The 21,267-nt window shown below is 34.4% G+C and overlaps 1 protein-coding gene across 2 annotated transcripts in view; it reads right to left on the bottom strand.

Annotated features, from left to right (window-relative positions):
• Window positions 1-1,072: 1,072 nt before the first annotated feature.
• Window positions 1,073-21,267, bottom strand: part of LOC150102171 (mitogen-activated protein kinase kinase kinase 10-like) — a 243,463-nt gene continuing 223,268 nt past the window's right edge. For both annotated transcript variants that reach the window (XM_090399802.1, XM_090399803.1), the window contains one exon: window positions 1,073-3,712. In XM_090399802.1, coding sequence (XP_090255928.1) covers window positions 2,502-3,712 — 1,211 coding nt within the window. In that variant the 3' untranslated portion in view covers window positions 1,073-2,501. The remainder of the gene's footprint in view (window positions 3,713-21,267) is intronic.

Genomic DNA, 21,267 nt, shown 5'->3' with positions numbered 1-21,267 from the left:
GTCAAACTATACAAAAATATACCAATATATATATGTGTGTGTGTATGTGTACACACACACACAGACTGTTATGGTGTAAAACAGGAGAAACTGCTTATTTTGCAGTTTTAACAGGATAATTCATAGCATATTTTTTATTTTCTTTTTTTCCCTCTCCCAGAATATTATATTTTATTATTGAATATTAAATTACAGTCCAGATAATTATCAAATTGGATACATCCATTAAAAGAGAAGATCCCTGTATTATATTCATGTTCTTCAATTTTTAGAGAGAATATTTAGTGACTGTAAAAAAATAAAATAATAAAATAAAATTAATAATAATAAAATAAAATCACAATTTATGTATATTTACAACTTTTTACAGAATTTTAATAATTTCAGATCCACAAAATTTAATTTCCATTACTGAATATTTCTTCATTAGCCAATTATATGTAGATGGATAATTTAATAAAATTATCTATTATTATCTATTAATTACGACTGTTGATAATTATTTATCAAATGCCCCATAGAACAATTGAAAGAATGATGGTACATTGTGTCCATCAACTGAGAAGGACTAGAGTTTGATTCTCATAGTGATAGGAGGAATCTTTATATGGGCTTTTCAAACTGCAGGTGAGTTAGCTGATCTCAGAGGAGGTGGCAGGATTTTTTTTGATCGGAATCAGGTCTCCCCCCCCTTCACATGCAAATCAGGTAGGAGAACGCATACAATTTATAGACAAAAAATACTATTGTGATTCTATTGTAGATGGTGCTGTGTGTAGTTGGTGGATTATGTAGTAGAGATGGTGATTTGTGTGTGGTAGATTTGAGTACTCTTCATTGATGAGTCCCTGGAGGACTAGGACTGTGCATAAAAGTTTTTAATTCAAATTATCCATACTTCCCTTAATGTCAAAAAACCATGTAACACAAAATATATGAAGTTCTGTGTTTAACAATGTCTTCTGTTTGTTAAGGATAATAAAATTGTGTATTTACAACAAATACATTGTAATTGTAATAGTGATGTGGTTAGTTTAGCAATTTTACAAATCAAACATGCATAAAGTCAAAATTTTCAAAACAGCATTTCTTTATAGTGATTACTTGGAAAATATGAAGGAAAATTTGAAGTATTTGTTCATATTAGGTTTAGCAGTATTAAACCTATACTTTTAAAATGCATGTATGTATGTATGCATGCACACAAACTCAAACAAAAAAATCTTTGAAGGGATAGATACAGTCTGAAATCCTCTCCATACTACACATTTTGAAGTGAGATAAAGCCAAGGTGATATTTTGTCAAATGATAAGTGTTGAATTTCATTTCAGCTATATTCCTTATGGCGGTTTTCAAATAAATTTTTTCATACCCATTTTTGTAATAAAATGCATCATATATACATCTTTACTGTAATATGGAACTATACAATAAGAAAGATAATGTTTTTTTTTCCTCCCGATTTACAATCCAACTTTTATTCAAAAAAGCTGCTATAAAAACAAACAGTTCAAATGCCAATAGAAAACTGTTCTGTTCATATAAAAAACTAGTAAATAAATAGTCAAATTCTGATATAATAATAATAAAAATAAATAAACCTCCACCTCCCATAAAAAGAGGATTTTTTATCTTTTATCATTTCCAATTTGCATAATTATGTTATTTCAAAATTAGTATGCAGATTCTCAATTTCTACATGTTTTACACCATAACCTAACATTAGTTTAAAGAATATTAAATTAAAATTAAAAAAAAAAGATTCAGAAGCTCAACTGTTTTTTTGTTTTTTAAGATTTTTCCTCACTTCCTCAAACAAGTTATGTGAAATCTTAAAAAAATGTGACATTGCTTCATATACCCTGTTTACTTTTTTGGCTTTTGAGTGTTACATTCTTCTGAATCAAGATTATGATAAAGTAGACTAGCAATACAACTTTAACAATGAAAAAAAAAAAATTATTATGAAAGCATAATAAGTGAAGAGTGTTACTTAAGAGTTACAAGTCCACTTTATATAAAACCAATTTTTGTAACATTTTAGATGCACTCGTGCATGCACACACACACAAACTCTCCCCCCCCCTTTTTTTTTTGAAATAATAAATAACTGCAAACTCCTTAATTAGAAAATGGCATTTGATACCTAAATTTGTCTGGAATTTCAATTATTTATAAGTTCAGATCTAGAGATCTTAAAATAAACATAAAATTAAAAATTAGTCCCATTGTGAATCACTTAGTAGGAATGTTGATATTGAGCTCAGAGGTGAGCAGTATGAAAACCCAAAAGTTAAGTATCTCAACTTTAGGACCATTACGAACATTTTCAATCAATTCTTTACATTATTCAACTATAATATAAATTCTAAACATGTGTAGGAATGTATCCTGTTTTGGTGAGCATCAGTAACAAAATTATATAGGCACCAGAACACCTGAGATATCAGCATATCCAATTTTGAAAACTGGAAAAAGTATCACTGGCAAGAGTTATATGCTATGCAAGGAATTCTCGTTCCAAGTCCAGTGTAGAAGGTTTCTGTTGTTCTCCAAGCATCTGCTGCATCATGGCTGCCAGTGGTATAGTTCCATCTTGAGACTGTCCTGCTGCAGGTAAGTCAAGCAAAGTCTTCTCTTCACGTTTAGTCCCAGAAATTTGGCTTATACACTTTGTTTCACCACCAACAGCAAAACGAACTCTAGAGATGATAATATTTTCATCACCGGGAGTAACAACATCTGGAGGACCATGTGTTCCAGTAGAATTTGAAAAGCCAGACCATCCTTTACAAGATATTTTATTAATTTTTGAGTTCATTTTGGATACTTGTCCAAAGTGGTTCTGAATCTCCAAAGGATGATGATGCTCAGAAGGATCTTGAATTTGTCTGAAAGGACTTTGAATAGAGGTAGGATGATGAGGAGCAGCATTAGAGTAACTAAGGTTATGTGATGGCTGGGGATAAACCACTGAAGGCACATTGTCAGATTCAATTCGGTCAGGATCATCCACATGGAAGGAAGGATTGACATTAGATGAATTAGATGAAGTAGAAACATTGGACGATGTCCTTCGGTGTGCATATACTACTCTTTGTGGCGTACGTGGTTGAGCAATATTGGAAGAGGATACAGTAACAGATGAAACACTAGAATTTGGGTTATCATAAGCATGATATCCATCTTCAGGTCGCATATTATCTGAATATATTCTTTCAATATGAAAAACGTCAGGTGCTGTATAATCAGAATACAACCGTTCTACACAATAAGGTATCTCATTTCCTCCATTGCCACGATATTCTTGGTAATAATGATGAGAAGAGTCTGTAGGACGATTGTATTCCGAATAATGGGACACTGGAGGATAACTTTCTTGTCTTATATATTCAGCATAAGGTCTGTCACCAAGATTAGACAAGGCAGGTGGAATTCCTGAAGATGAACTTGTATTAGTATTAGTGTAATTATGATCACTTTCACTACTTGCACTGGACAATTTGCGGAGGGGACTTTGAGTATGGGAAGTATTATATCCTCCTGGGCCTGTGTTAGGATTATGCTGAGAGGAGTCTGTGTACCTGAGAGGTGAGCCTGTATCAAGATTCAAACATGGTCTGTAGTGACGAGTTTGGCCATGATAGGTATTGTGTGGATACCCTGAAACTGAGGAAAACTCATATTCTGAGCCAGTACTGTAAGGTGATCCTAAAAGAACAAAAATACAAAAATGTATCTAATTCTAAAGTGTGTATATATAAAAATTAAAAATGAAATTATGCAAGGGACAAGAACAAATGTAGTCTACAAATACCATTAAAAAAAAAAAAGATTAAAACTATAATAATAAACAGACATATACATTTTTAAGCTGCATCACAACCAAAAGCATGTATAATTTGCATGCTCGTCCATTTTATGAAGAAAGAGACTGCAACTCAGCTGGTTTTGATGATGCTCTTTGGATGGAACGATCTGGGTTCAAATTCCATTTAGGATGCAAAAACATTTATACGTTAACTGGTCTTACACAGATGTAGTAGAGTTTTACCCTCTGGAAACTTAGGATCAGTCCATATAACAGTCACAATACAATATGCAAATAAGATTAATTGTCCTGTCAGAGCATTAATTAAGTTTTAAAGAAGTTACCTGGTCGTGATAGTTCACTGAACCTAAGGTGCAATGAAGAAATGTGAAATAAAAATAAGACTGAAACCAATAAGCAGATTTGTCGATGAATATTCAAACCATTTTAATTTTCTTAATTCTTGGTCCTATTCAGTACAAAGAAATTAACATATATTTGTCTGCATTAATAACTATCTTCTTTGACAAAATGATAGTTAAAATACTTAAGCCCCAAACTAAATTTTGAGGCTGTCTATTGCTTTTTCTCCAATCCTTTTTTTTTTTTTTTCATTTACTCTTGCAGTAATTTTAGACCTTTTCCATTCTGTTATTATGTCCCCCCCCCAAAAAAAAAGTGAACAAGGGTTTATAAAGAGATGATCCAAAAAGTTATTGGAATTCAACCTGTTTTTTACGTAAAACAATATATGACTCATTTATCAATTAAGGTGATTTTTTTGTGCTATTTTGTATGATGAAAACAGTCTAGTTTAAGAAATTTTATTTCATAAGCTAAACTACTCTAAAATATCTACAAGTTTTACATGATGGATATTCAATTGAAACCCTTCTTTCAATGATGGTAGTAGAATAAAATGATGTGTGTGTGATTCTTTGGATGATATAAGGATTATATTTTTATGGGTTATAAAGGTTATGGAAGATTGGTAGTATCGATGGCAAGGTGAAAGGGGGAAAATTTTTATTATTAATTATTTGGGTAATTATTATTTAAATTTAGAGTGGATACTACCTATGTCAATCCATAATGAATGTGGAGAGTTTGCATTTTGAAGTTTTTAGTGTTCTGATATATTTTGTCTGTGTGTACTGTACTATTTTTTGATAATGGCAGCCACTGTACATAAGTCAACTGACACAATGTTGCCAAGTCAGCTACCATTCAAAGACTACGCTCTGCACTCCCCCATTTCTTATCTGCCATATTAAAGATGTGGCAAATAAGAAATGGGGGAGTGCATGCCTGCATAAAATATGGACAATGGAAATACTGATTCCCATGATCAGTATCCTGGGTTTTAGTAACAGTGAAAGGAATGAGTCCCAACAGCGAGATATGAGTAGTGTGATAAATGGTGAGGAAGCGAGTATGACATGGAGATGATTATAACATTAGGAATGCATGTGAACAGATTTAGTATTTGTGGAGGATGGTTGAATGGAAAGGTAAAAGTTGAGTGAGGATAGGATGCTGAGAGAGAGAGAGAGAGAGAGAGAGAGAGAGAGAGAGAGAGAGAGAGAGAGAGAGAGAGAGAGAGAGAATGGGAGAGAGAGAATGGGAGAACTGGGGAGAGAGAGGAAGTCGAGAAGGCAAAGCAGCAAGGGATAGAAAGATGAGAAGAAAGGTATGGAGACTCAGCGATTCATAGCAGACAAAATAGAGTGCGAGTAGTGCTTGCCTGGAAGAATGTGATTATGGCAATTAAACAAGGTGAGAATGTGGATGAGATGATAGTGATGGGTGGTACGAATGACCAGAGGTAGTATGAATTGGGTGGAAAGAGATATGTGGTTAATATTAGAGACTGTAAGAGGGATGATATTGACTGTATTGCCCAGATATGATAATGCAAAGTTTAGGAGAAGAGCAGCAATTATGAATGACATGATACTGAGAATGTGCTAAAAGAGAGGTCTGGGACATGTGGATGCTTGGAATGCACCTGATGATAGAAGAAAGCAGTATGCAAGAAATGGGTTACATCTGAACACAGAAGGATGCAAGCATCAGGAGAGATTGTTGTTTTCCTGGCAAGTGACTGTTAGGGTGGGGAAACTAGAGTTGCCAGTATGAATGGTAGCAGTGGTCTCATGTGAGGTCCCATGTCACTTGGGAGACTGTATGATATATTGCAGAGTTAAATAGGATTGAGGGGGATAAATTTAGATATAGGAAGAATACTGATAATGCACTGATGCTTCTCTATACAAATGCCAGGACCATCAGGAATTAAGGGAATGAACTGGTGAAATTAAGAGCCTCCGAATATCCAAAGATTGTTGGAATCAGTGGAAAGTGGTTAAACAGAAGAGGGTGTTTTGACAGGAAAAGTATAGAAGAGTACAGCATATTTTGTCAGGAGAAGAAGGAAGAGTAAATGGGACTCACAGCTCAGCACTTTTGATAGGTGCTGAGCTGTATCCTCTCAAAGTGGAGAATTTGGAGGGAAATGGTACTAGTGGTGTTGAGAGCATATTGTCCAAGTTCAACAGGACAGGATAGTTAGTGGATGTTACTATAAACCAGGGAACATGGAGAGTGAATAGCAGGAGATTAATAGGCAGTTTAGTTTGGCAAGTGCAAAATGGGTGACTATTATGGGAAATTTTAACTTAAACAGTGTAACGTTTGAAGAGGAAACAGCATACAGTAATAAGTAGAGAGAACACAGGTTTTGTATTTAGTTCTAGCATAAGATCTGATTATAGCTGAGATGTTATCCTTGCCCTGGTTTGAGAAATTTATCATGCAATCTTGATTTGGAGGACATACAAGTATCAAGAAGAAAGGGATGTATGTGGAATTATAAGGCAGGTGATTATAATAGTTGCATGAATGGAAGAATTGAAAGAGAGGGATATCACAATGTATGGGAGTAGTGAAGAAAAATTTTCGTCAGCAATGGCAATTGTATATCTCAAGTGAAAAAGATAACATGTTTTGATGTAAAGTGGATAACTAATGAAATCAAACAGGAAAAGTAGATGAATAAGAGGAAAAATATCTATTGTCAACTATTCCTGTGGTTACTAAGAATAATTTGCTATAGCGACAGTCAATTGCATAACAAGGATCTGTATTTATATTCTGTAGATCTGGAAAATTATGCATATGATAAGGTACTGATTTCAAGTAGCAAGTGGGTACACATTCAAATTTTTGAATCACACACAAAGGGGTCATGTGGTAGCACTCAACAGGATAAAAGGCAAAAGGCTGAGCTAAGCAAATTGTGTCTGAAGGAAGTTGTGAAGGAAAAAAGTTGCAAACTTGGATGTCTTGTAATGTCTCAAAGACATCATCTAGATGTTTTCACACAGGGAAGAATTATTGGAAAGCTTGAAGAAGGCTGCCGAATTACTGATATTGCTAAAGTTTGGAATCTCACACAGTATTGTATCCAGGTTGTGGGCAGCATTTCAAACCAATGGAATGTGTTCCAGATGCTTGATAAGAGGTTACCCTCACTCTATCACAGAGCATGAAGACAGATTTTTTGTTTATAAAAGCAAAATGTAATTGATGCACCAAGGCAGGTTGGCTCCATTCAAGCACAGGTAATTGGATATCTTGACAAATTGTGGCAAGATGTCTGCAACAAGTAGGCCTATACACCCGAAGGCCTGTAGCCTGTGTCCCTTTATCACAGCTCATCATAGAGCACATTTTCAGTGGTGTTGTATCCATAAAAATTAGACAAGATACCAATAGGCTAATGTACTCTTTACAGATGAGAGTCGTTTTAGTCTTTACTCAGATTGTAGATGAAACTTGATCTGGCATTAAAGTGGTAGTGCTTAACATCGTGAGAATGTTCTTGAAAGGGATAGATACGGCAGCGCTAGGGCCATGATGTGGGGAGGTATTATGCTTAATGATATCGCAACAAAATTTTTCAACATCATAAGTAAAGAATTCATTTTTATGGATGACAATGCCACATCACATTGTACAGGAGCAGTGGAGATACTTCTGGAGACTGAGGATATTAATCAAATCAAATGGCCAGCACACTTTCCAGATTTCAACTCCATAGAACACATTTCGGATGCAATAGGTAGACGCTTTGCTGCTCTAAACTTCCCTCCAGAAAACAAATTAGACTTTATCCTTGCACTGAAGGAGGAGGATGAGGAGGAGTGGACCAGTCTGCTTCAAGAACTCCTGAATCACTTGGTTCTAAGCATGGGATGACATTGAGAGAGCTGCATCGCAGTTCAGGGTAGATATATGCCATATTGAAATGTCTCTCTGCATAGTTTTCTGTAAGCACTGTACATTAATTCCTTAACTATATTCTTAGGAAATTTCTAACATATTTTTTGTGTAATATAATTTATTAGTATGTTGACAATAAATTTATGTCCACATTTGACTGCAGTCACAAAATTTTTTTCATATGCAGGTAAAAATGTAGTTTGTCCTTAGCTTTTGGGCACCAGTGCAGTATACTTAAGCTGTAGAATGGTGGTGAGGATTGATGGTTTATGTCAAGTCAGTTTCATGTAAAAAACAAGAGTGCATAGTATCATTACATCTATATGGATCACATTTTGAAAGAAAGTGGCACTAAACATGATATAAAATCAGATATTCAACTCAGCTCTTTATGTAGATGATGATGTACTTCTCATAAATCCTAGATAAGTCTTCAATACTTTAACTAAAGAGAATAACTAATGTAATAAGTTTTGCATAAAAATCAGAAGAAAATGGACAAAAGCAATGAAAATATGCAGACATGGAAAACATTAACTACATGCATTCTCAAAGGAAAACCAACTGAATAAGTAAAACATTTCAGCTATTTTAGATACATATTTTAGCGAAGAGGTGAAATTAAATATGAAAGAAGATAACAGAATAAGCAGAGCTATTTTATATGGAATAAACAAGATGTCAGTCAAATCATCAAACTGGCAGTATACAAGACATTAGTTAAACTATTGTTATCTTATGGATTTGAAAGTCTGGTTAGATATGAAATAGTATTTCCTTTCCTCATATTAGTTCTGCCTAACAGAGCCGGCACCCGCATGCAATTTCTATCTAAGCGCCCCTGTAACGATCCGGGAGAGTGTGGTTCTTTTACAATAAAAAAATTTTAATTATTTGAAATTTCTTAAATAAATTTTGATTGAACAGCCACACGTTGGTTCGCTAAATGTAACGAACCAGGGGTGTTGGCTAGGCAGGATAATCGTTAAAAACCAGAATATTCAAAATATTCTCAAAAGTTAAAGCAAATTTTGATAAAGCCACTTCACTTTAATCGTTGAATATAATGATACAGGGATTATAGCCTTCTCACCGACCCGAATCGCTAACAAAATTAAAATTAAAATTTATTTGAACTAAAGTTTAAAAAACTCTTGCATTTTACAAGTTACTAAATTCTTAGTAACTTGTAAAAATTTTTTAATAATTTTTATAAGTAGAACTATCTTTTAGAAAAATAAAAGAAACTCAAAATAGATGAGAAAATAAGAAAAGAATTCAGAAATAATTAGAACATTTAATATACGTATTCAAAAAATGACATCTTTACAGAATAACGAAAAATAAATTAAATTACATAAATATACTTGAAATTTTTTTAATTAAAATTTCAAGGTTTTTGATTTCATATTCACATAATTAGAAATAATAGTCTTAACGTTTAATTCCGCACATACATCATTTTCAATAGCTATTAACTACAAACTAACAAGCCTTGTTTTGTGACATACTTATTCTTAAGTAGGTTTTAATCAATTTCAACTTGGAAAAGGAACGTTCACTGCTCGCTACACTAACAGGTAATAGTACTCTTAAAGCAATTGAAAAGTTAGGGAAAGATAAATTATTGGAAACAATAAAATTAAGAATATCGAAAGAGTTTTGAATATTTAAATTATCCTTTTGTAAAATATCCTGGAAAGCACATAACTCGTCATATAGTTCTATTGCATTTACGCCTTTATTGTCGCCGTCCATCAAGAGAATCTCTAAATCGTCACAATTTTTTTGTAAATCTTCGTTATTAATTTGTAGTAATCTATACAAGAAATTGAAATTATTATAATATGTTTTTAGTTGTTCAAAACGTTCTATTAACGAACACATTGCAACGTCTATAAGTGTATAAAACACATTCACTCTAAATTTATCTTCTGGCGATTGTGGCATTTCGTCATGATGCTCGTAGTGAAATTGTCGTGTCTTCTTTTGTCGTCAAACTTCCATACCAGTTTTAAATTCTTGTTCTCCATCCACCTCAAATTTTTTAAAGAAGTTCTAAAAACGGCAAAAGAACTTCTTTAAAAAATTTGTATCTGATCGATACTCTTGTGAGAATGTTTTTAAGTTTTCGATAGATTCTAAAGCAAGTGTAATGTTCATATTTTTGTCTTGAAGCATTTTACTCACAGGGTTTATTCTGTTAAGTAAATCATGCCCAGTTATAAGAGAGCAAATAAATTTGTAGTCCTTTATTTTAGCACATAATGTTCGTGCTTCATACTGAGTTTCTTTATTGAAATTTTCATTATTTAAAATTTCAAAAAGTGCATCATAAATTTCTCCTGACTGATATCGTAGAGGGCGGATTGCATTAATTTTACTTTCCCATCACGTTTCTGATGGCTGTTTCAATGTTAGTTTTTTTACGAACTTTAAAAGGATTGCCCAACATTTGTAAGAGAATGAAAAGAAATTTTAGATTTCTGGAATAATTGCAAAGAAACTAATTATCTGCATTCACTTTGGCTGCATCGTTAATGATTAAATTTAGAGTATGAACAGCAAATGGCACGTAAAATGCTCCAGGATTTTTGTTCAAAAGCAAATTTTGGAGCCCATATTTTGACCCTTTCATATTTGCCTCATTTTCATACCTTTGACCTTGCATGTCTTCAATGGGAATGTTCCATTTTTCCAGTTGTTCCATTATTATTGCTCATAAACCACGTTCGTTCGAATCTGATATATCTGCAAAACCTAAAATGTTTTCCCTGATCTTGACAATTCCATCGTCACAGGAAACAAAGCGAATAATAATGATCATTTGTTCTGTTTTACTTGCATCAGGTGTGCAGTCTAAAATTATGGAATAATATTTAGATTTTCGAATTTATAATAAAATTGTATCTCTGATTGCGTTATTTAAAGTTTCCAATATTTCATTTTGACTGTCTTTACTCAAATAGTGTACCCTACTGTATTCGTTGTATGGCCCTTTCAACATGAGTTTCCATAACGGGATCAAACATAGCAAACAGTTCTACTAATTTTAAAAAATTGCCATTCCTCCTTTCATATAATTTATCAGATGATCCACAAAAAACTAAATTTTGACTACCAAGGAATTTTATAATTTCAATCAAGTGTTCTAAAACACTCGTCCAATGTTTCTTTTCCATTTCATACATGCTTTGAGTCTGGAAATCAATAGTAGTTTTGTTTTTTTAAATTTTTATCAAGTTCCTTCCATTTAAAGAAATTTTTTATGTGAGTTAAACTAGTCTCATGTCTATGTAAAGTTGTACTTACATTTCTCCAATCGTTATAACCTTCTACAAGACTCAGTAGGTGATTCAGTTGATTTAGTAGGTGCGACAAGTTTGCAACAAAAGCAAAAAACAGAATTTAAAGTTTCAGAATAAATGAGCCATGTTCTTGGCACGAGCTCCCGTTTTCCATTTTTCTATTATAATATGTGTCGCCAAATTTACGACCATATGTATCTCTGGGATATATTATATTTTTATTTTGAACAGGCCCCATTTCAATTAAAATAGCTCGTAATTTTTCATCAATATTTCCTCATTCACCTGGATCTTCTAAATTTACAGAGACCAGCAATGTGTTAGTTTCGTGGTCAACTACAACTAAATCTTGTAGTTGACTAAATCCTAACTATTTTTCACTTAAATCATGTTCAATTATCTTGTTCAATAGTTGCAATAGTACTTTCATTCAAACTGGATAATGTGCATGGTTCTTCAACTCTGATTTCTGATGTATCGAGTTGGTTACAATCTGCATCAGAATATTTTAATATTTTACCAAATTTATTAAGAGCCCCAATTTGTTTCTTAATATCTGCTTCTTTCGCAGTATGACGCTTACGATTTTGTGCACCGAATAACTTTTTTTTAAAATTTTTGATTCCATTTCTATTTTATACCCACAAGAAATTATTACACAACATGACACAGAGACGAAATAATAGTCGGCACTGAGCTACTGTCAGTAGCCTACTGAGATGCGTACCATATGACTAGTTAACTAGCAACAAATGTTTTGTACGAAAATTTCAAAATTTGTTTCCGTTCATCGTTTCACTTTAGATAGATTGCAGTAGACACAACATTCTGCAGGCAAGCATTTAGCCTGCTCTAGCTGCAAATTGTCATCAGCCGGCTGATCAAAGAGGCGGCAATATACATTTTTTAAAAATTTTTATTCGGTGTATCCGGTCTTATTTATTTTAATATTGATCATTCTAAGAATTTTTTGTTTTTATGATAAAAATTTTGTTTCTTAAAAATTAACTTATGAACTGCTCCCTGGCGGCGGCGCCCCCATCGTAGCAGCACCCGCATGCCCGCTTCCACCGGCCCTGTTGCCTAACCTAAGGAATGGAAATGTCCACTACTGTCAATGATTAGATAATACTAGATACTTGACAGCAGATTAATTTTGAAGAAAATTGTTGATAGGAAGGCTCATAATAATGTAAACTCAGCTATGTAATACCATTAGTATTCTGTAAATCCCTTGAGGGAACATATCGAGAAATGATGATGATGATAAAGTCTCATGAGAATGAAATGGAAGTTGTATAAAGGAGAAATATGAAATTAAAATGCTATGGGCATCACTATAATGTTAATACCACATAACTGTGGAGAAAGCAGGAGGTGGTTAGCCTGCAGTTCAGTTACTTTGCTGACATCAGTGTTTTTATTATTGAGAATGACATTAACACTACTAAAAAAATAATGCCAGAATTATTTTTACACTACTAAAAAAATAATGCCAGAATTATTTTTATTAGTAGTATCACTGCAGCTAATCTGCTTTCTCAATACTTGCTCACTTTCTTATTGAATGTTTCTTTATGACACACAGAAATATTCTGTCACAGTGGATAATTTGCTGTGTAGTGAATTTCTTTTGACATGGCACTGTACATATGGTGCACTGGTTGGACGTTGCAGTACAGGTAAACCTCGATACATGCAGTTTCGATCGATGTGAGTTTGGGTAATGCGGTAAAACAAATATTTATTCCTCTATATGTGGCTGCTTAAATTTCAAATAGTGTGACCAATTACAAAAGAGAAAAAAAAAGATACCTGAAAACTATTGCCAGATTGTGCTTCTGAAATGCCACTATGTTGCCATAAGCTGTTTCGCTTAGGTGATTATCCAAGGATGACAAAGCAGTGTCTTTCCATTACTGTATTTCATGCTAAGCAGTACTGTATTTAATATTTTGTAATAGTTCACCATGCCCAAAAGGAAAACTGATATACCAGTGAAAGCCAATAAGAAGAAACATAAAGTTATTACTTTGGATAAAAGGTTTGATAATGATCAAAGCAAGGCAAGCATTAGCATGGTGCTAGGCCTCTACAAGTCTATAGCAAGACTAATTCTGTCCAAATCTAAGAAATGCAAAGAACAAGGTAAAGTTGCATTAGCAATCATTGCACTAGGAACAGAAGTCCTATTTTGTTGAAATGGAGAATCTTTTAATAACTTGGCTGGAAGATTGGAATCAAAAACAGATTCCAATTGGCACCAACAACATAATGGAAAAATTAGCCTGTTTTCATTACTCAAAGAAAACAAATTCAAAGGGGATACATGATATTTTCTGCCACCAGAGGGTGATTTGAAAAGTTTAAAACTCAAACTGAATGCATAATGTTAAGTAAACAGGGGAAACAGTGAGTGCTGATAAAGATGCAGTTGCTAGATTTCCTGCATGTTTAAAAAAATAATTGAAGAAAATCATTATAATGACCACCAAATTTTTAATGTTGATGAAACTGGCCTTTATTGGCAAAAAAATGCTGTCTAGAACTCACCATCATCATCATCATCAAATTCCTGCCATGTACCCTCAAGGGGTGTACAGGATATGACAGTACTACATGAAAAAATTACATCATTACTAACTTCCTATCTACAATTTTCCTCCAAATCAGTCTGTTACTTGTCAAGACTCCAACATTATCAGATCTTATATTTCTATCGTCTAAGGAACTTTGTACCGTATCAATCCACCTATATCTTGGTCTTTCTCTGGGTCGTTTTCCTGCCAACCTGGCAGAGAACACTTGTTTTGCTAATCTTTCTTCTCCCATTCTATTTAAGTGACCATACCACCTGAGATTAGCTCTGCTAACGCATTCCTGGATGCTGACAATGTCAAGTTCTTTCCTAATATCCTCATTTTTAATATGATATTGCCATTGATGCCATCTGTTCACGCCTCTAATCTTTCTAAGGACTCTCATATCTGCGGTCTCTAGTCTTTGGTCAAGTATTTTACTTCTGACCCAGCTCTCAGATCCATAAGTTAAAACTGGTTTGAACACTGTCTTGTATACAGCTAATTTAGTGTTCCGACTAATTTCTTTCTTATTCCATATGAATTTATTCAATTGACTTCCCACCATACCAGCTTTGCTGATTCTGTTGTCTATTTCTATATTTAATTTACCATCTTCAGTAAAAATCGTGCCTAAGTAGCTGAAATGTTTTACTTGTTCCACAGGTTCTCCATTCACAACACAGTTGACATTTTCAATGATTCTGCCTATTTTCATTGTCTTTGTCTTTTTATTGCTGACCTTCATACCATATCTATTACAACAGCTATTCAATTTATTCAGAGAATCTTGCAGACTTGTAGTGGATTTATTTAGAAGTATGACATCATCCGCATAAAGCAAAGAGCTGACATTAACATCTCCAATTTTGATATCAGGTTTAATACCACATTCCTTCATAATGTGATCCATATAGATAATGAATAACAGAGGGGATAATGTACATCCTTGTCTCACACCAGATTTGACATTAAACCATCTTCCTGTACTTTCTTCAATTCTAACTGCTGACTTACAACTCAAATAAAGACTAAGTATTGCTTGATATAATGCCCCACTGACATCATATAACTGCAGCGTATTGAATAGCTTCTCTCTTGGCACCTTATCATATGCCTTTTCCAGATCGACAAAACTTAAATACAGATCTTTGTTATATTCCCATGCTTTCTCAACTATTTGTCGTAAAGTAAAGATCTGATCCTGACAGCCTCTATTTGGCCTGAATCCAGCTTGTTCTTCACCAAGCTTTTCTTCTCAACCGTTTCTCAAGTATACTTGCATAGATCTTGCCAGGAACACTCAGTAGGGAAATACCTCTGTAATTCTCACATTCAGTTTTATTTCCCTTTTTTATTTATGGGTACTATGAGAGCTCTACTCCAATCATCGGGAATTCGTCCCTCTGTCCAGGCTTTCTGAACTATGCAGTGCAGCCACTGTAAGACTTTTATACCACCATACTTCAGCATTTCTGGTCGAATATCATCTACTCCTGCTGCCTTTCCACATTTCAAGCCTTTGATGGCTTTTTCTACTTCAAGTATGGATATGTATTCCTGACTGCATGCCTGGTCAGTGTATAACTGAGAGGAGACCTCCACATAGCCTTTAAAGGAATGCGGAGAACCGACCAGGGCTTCTGACCTAATGTCCAATCCTCACCTTCTCGTGGTGCACCCTGTTGGGTATCTACTTTGATACTGAACGAACGAGGATGGGCTGGCAATTTGGGATTTAGCCGACCAAATTGTATTCTTATTGGTTAAACCAAAATAAAATAAAAAATGATGGTACAACATGACTGCTAGAACTTTCTTAGCTAAAAACGAAGAATCACAACCTCGTTACAAAGTCAACTTATCTCTTTCTGTTGGGAGGAAACGATGAAGGCGATTTCAAACTGAAACCTATGGTTATTTACCATAGGTTTCAGTTTGAAATCGCCTACTAAATCGCCTTGGATTTAGTTTGAAAACTAAATCCAAGGGCTTTAAGAGATTCCAACAATGCAGCACTATCTGTATCATTTATAACAAATGGCTACAATAAAAAAAAACAGTTCACAATATCCTTCACAAAAATACCATTAAAAGAAAAAAAGATTACAAGAATGCCAAAGCTATACCATACATTAGGGGCATATTGGAAAAAAATAGATAGAACACTACATAAATACAATATTAAGGCAAAATCTGTCCTGTAAAATTAAGAAATTTACTAAGCTCATCCAAAGATCCTCTTCCATACCTTGCCCACCCAGGAGGGTTTACAAAATTCAGTGCACCTGAATTTTGTAAACCCCCCTACCCCTACATAAGGGAAACAGGGTGCACCATCCCAATAAGAAAAGACAAACATAAACGGTACATCAAATTCCTCTATTATGGTAAAAAAAGGCATGTCAGACCATGCACTTCAAACATTTTACAGAATCAATTGGAAAGGTCGTATACTGCACCAAAACCTGGTTTGAAAGAAAGTTCAAAGAAGCCTGTGAGATGCTAAAACCATCCAAATATAAACAAGAATGGAAGATTCTTGGAATTATTAATAATAATAATACCAAGAATCTGGAGTACACATCTTCGACCCATATAGCATTCAGAACAACAACTCCAACAGAAGAAAACCTTAATATGAGAGGACTATAGAAATGTAGTTCTGTTATAATTTTTTTCCCCCAATCATCTGTATATTATTATACTGATATGTATAAAAAGTTTATTTTATTTTGTGAATTAATTTTTAATTTTATATATATTTTATTTAGTATATTTTATTTTTATTAATTTTTTTTCTCATCAGAGGTCAGGCTAGGGTAAACAATTAACAAATCATTTAAATTTATCTTACTTTTGTGTAGTGTCATGTGGCTTGTGTCCTGTATTCCAGATGATGACCTCAATACAGAGGTCTAAATGTTGTGTATTATATTCTTAATTATAAGTACTTACTCCAATATGTGTGTTTTTGTCTCCAAAAGTTCTTCACTATGAAATTTGCAACTCACACACCCTCGATCTACCCTCATAGGGAACATTCCACAGATCTGTCACCAGCTTGGTCACTCATCTCTGAATCCTCTCACAGTAGTCAACATGTGGCTGAATCATAGGCCTTATAATAAAGAGGAATAATAACCTCCCTATCTTTACTTGTCAGATGTGCTCTTCAGCATCCAAATAATCCTCTGAATTTCAAATTTCTATCCCCCCAGAATCCCTAGTCTCATCAATTTTCTGTAAACTAGTACCATCAATATGATATGAAGTGTGTAATCTTTTCATTCCAAGGTGCATTACCTTATATTTTACAACAATGAATTGACAACCATTGCCCTTTGCTCACACTACCAGTTTATTTAAATCATCTTGTAAGATATCTACATCACCTCAGTTTTGCATCATTGGCAAATAACTGAATGTTCCCCTTCAAATCTTCTATATCATTAACATAAAAATTAAAGAGTAGTGGTGATCCCAGTAAAGAGCCCTGGGGCACTCCACTAATCACCCTCACTTCTATATCATTAACATAAAAATTAAAGAGTAGTGGTGGTCCTAGTAAAGAGCCCTGGGGCATTCCACCAATCACCCTCATCTGCCTTGATTCCACTCCACCACACTCTGATGTCTGTCTATTAGCTACTCCCCTATTCATGTCACCAGCCTCATATCCATTCTTTCATTTGCTCCAACTTATATAATAGTTTTTTACGTGGTATTCTATCAAGCGTCTTCACAAAGTCTAGCAGTATCATAGCGTAGCAAATTTCTTTATCCAATTCTGCTGTAATCTTATTATGAAATGTGAATAAATTATTGAGGCGGGACTTACTTTTTACAAAGCCATGTTGCCCCCTACAGAGTATCATATTCTCATCTACCCATTCCTGAATTCTACTCTTAACCAACTTTTCCAATACATTAACCACCACTCCAGAGATACTGATTGGTCTGTAATTTGCTACTTCTGTCTTAAAGCCTTCTGTAATAGAACTATCTTACCCTCTTTCCACTCCCTTGGAACCTTGCCAGAGCTGAGACTTAGATTAAACAACTTCGTCAGAGGCACTGCCAGTTCACTTGCACATTCTCATAGCACACAAGCAGGCTAACCGTCCAGGCCCACTGCTGCATTCACATTGATAATTTTCAATATACTGAGTATCCCAGTTCATCTAACTCCATGCTCACATCAGTCTCTGTCACCTCAGTAACTGCAAAGTCACCACCTGGGTGATATACCCTCGCAAAGAGATCACTTAGCAACTGAACTATTTCTTCTGCTTCTGTCACTTTCCTATCATCAGCACTGAGTAAACTTATCTTTTCATAATCATTCTTTCTCTTACTTGCGAAGTAGTGAAAAAACTCTTCTAGATTTACTTTGGCCTGCTTAGCTAATTTTCTCTCTCAATCTGATTTAGCCTTCCTTACCATACTAGTTACCCTTCTTGCTTGTGCTTTTTACTGCTCATACTTTCTTTTTTTTGCATCTCCTGCTTTATATTGCTAGTCATCCACTTATTCCCTACTCAGTTTATCTTCTTGACCCTGGGTATGCACTCTGATACTGCCATGCTCAAACAATCCTTGCCCACTTCTCATGCACTAATGACATTCATTCATGCAGTTTAACTGCATTATTTTCTGACAACCAAGTCTCACTGATGCCAATAATTTTTCGCCAAGTTGGCCTGACCAATTCTAAAAACGCCTCTCCTTTATTTCTGTACTTTGGGCATTCATGTATATGCATTTCAACATCCCCTTGGTCCCACAGTTACCTTTACATAATGTCATTACCTACTCATTCAGATTTGAGACTTGAGAAACTGCACTCAGCTCTTCATAATCATTCCTACAATTTATTATTATTATTACTTATTTACATGAAAACACAAGGTATAGGTAATACTATTTATTTGTTTTGAAGGCCAGATATTTCGGTCTGAAACTTACAGACTACCTTCAGTATCAGTGACAATTGATTACAAGGTAGAATGTTAAAAATGGATTGTTTGAACAGAAAGAGCCACGTGATGTTATACTTACAACAGTGTAACGTTATAACTGAGGAAACATAGGTTAATCTTCTTATTATTATTTGGCACTACAGCCCCATGTAGGGCCTTGGTCTCCCATTTTTTTGGGGTTTCATAACTCTACAAGATGGGGTCGTTATCCCCACGCTCAACCATGTGTAATTGTCTGTGAAGCGTTGTGTTCTTAAGACTGGTTTGCCTGCTTTGCAGGAGGAAAACCCCAGATAAACTGGGGAGAAAAAACCTGCAGTCCACGCCCAAGACCAGCTATCTTGGCTATGTCTGAGAAAGATCCTTAAGCTCCTCATGTCGGCGACGAGAATCGAACGCAGGACACTCTTTTCCCAGGCATATGGTTGCAAAGTGCATAATCAATCGGCTAACTGCGCGGACTACATAGGTTAATAAACAATTTCATTTTGCATATCAAATGATATGCGAAATGAAATGACTTCTCAGAAAGGACTACACAATATCGGTTTGACTCCTACAAACCTAACCTAAATAGCAAGAAAGCAGTACGTCGAGTTCCAATCCCATACATTTCAAGCCTTTCAGAACCGATTTCCACAATTCTGAAGAAATACAATCTGAAATGCTTGAAATGTATGGGATTGGAACTCGACGTACTGCTTTCTTGCTATTTAGGTTAGTTTTGTAGTAGTCAAACAGATCTTGTGTAGCCCTTTCCGAGAAGTCATTTCATTTTGCATATCATTTGATATTTAAGAATTTTTCCTGTAATTAATAAGGAGTTGAACAAATAGTGTTAGCATGTCAAAATAAAGATTTCATAATTCCTGTCTTTTGACAAGGATGGCATATAAAAATGTGGATTGCTGAAGAATGTAGTGTCCAGTTGAAAGTGGACTTTCAATACCCTGATGTAGTTAAATCACCTGATGGTGAGCAGATGAGAATAAAGTCTAGAAAGGATAATGTGGTGCCTCTTTCAAATTCCATAGTGAATTTAATATGTGGATGCAAAGTATTTAAGGTAGCTAAAAACTTTGGTAGAGTTTTTTTATTATGAGGCCACACAGCAAAAATGTTGTCAATATACCGAACCCAAAACGAAGGTTGAGGATGTATGAATGAGAAAAGGATGTCTTCTAGATGCTCTAAATAAAAGTTGGTGAGAGCAGGGGAAGAGCGGACCTCCCATGGCAATTCCTTCTTCTTGGCTGTAGAACTTGTTTCGGCAAACAAATTATCAAGAATATATTATGAAGTCGAATAGTTTTACTGTATTCTGCGGAAATGATTCAGAAAGTAGCTGTAATATCTATCTCCTTAACAGTTACATTGGTAAATATGAATTCTTAGATACAATCACTGGATTTTGCAGTGATTGTATTACACCAATTTACTTTTCTAGTAACAAGTATGGCTATGGCCCTTGGTTACACATTAAAAAAAAAAATTGTAAAAACTCACTAACTTATTTTAAGCATTTTTGTAGACTATGAAAACTATCAGATAATATATTTTACTCTAATTGTATATATATATATAAGGAAAATACTTTTATTTGTCTATAAAAAAATGGGCACGAATGTTTGTGATTGTCTATGAAAATATTAGTGGTGGTGGTGTGCAGTAGATGGCATTGGGGTAGTGATGCAGTTCGCTGTAGTTGGTGGATTGACTGGTGGAGACGGAGCTATAGAGTAGGTGCCCTCCCTCGATGAGGCTTTGGACTTCTTGGAGGTCCACATAATAATAATAATAATAATAATCAGCCCAAAATAAATGTAAAAACCAACAGAAAATGTGATAGTAATACTTGAATTGTATATTCAAAAATATCATATACATGTGATGAGAATAATAAACTTTGTCACTGTCATAACTAGCAATTTGCATGTATACCACAGTAATTAAATTTTAATAATATGTAGATATTTCATCTTAAGCATCTTAAGATATCATTAGTACAGTTATTACAAACAATACTAGGAATTACATTCGAAGGAACAGTTAGTGCGCATACTTACATTGAAATCCCTCTATGCGTACAGTAAAGCTGTAATTAAAATTAAATTAAAATATCATCATCATCAAATTCCTGCCATGTACCCTCAAGGGGTGTACAGGATATGATAGTACTACATGAAAAAAATTACATCATTATTAATTTCCTATCTACAATTTTCCTCCAAATCAGTCTGTTACTTGTCAAGACTCCAACATTATCAGATCTTATATTTCTATCGTCTAAAGCATTTTGTAC

Source organism: Typopeltis vanoorti, chromosome 10 (assembly GCF_054136105.1).
Source record: "Typopeltis vanoorti isolate ZY-2024b chromosome 10, IOZ_Tvanoo_1.0, whole genome shotgun sequence".
NCBI lineage: Eukaryota > Metazoa > Arthropoda > Arachnida > Uropygi > Thelyphonidae > Typopeltis > Typopeltis vanoorti.
Note: the sequence above shows the minus strand (reverse complement) of the source record. Positions and strands in the feature narration are given on the sequence as shown.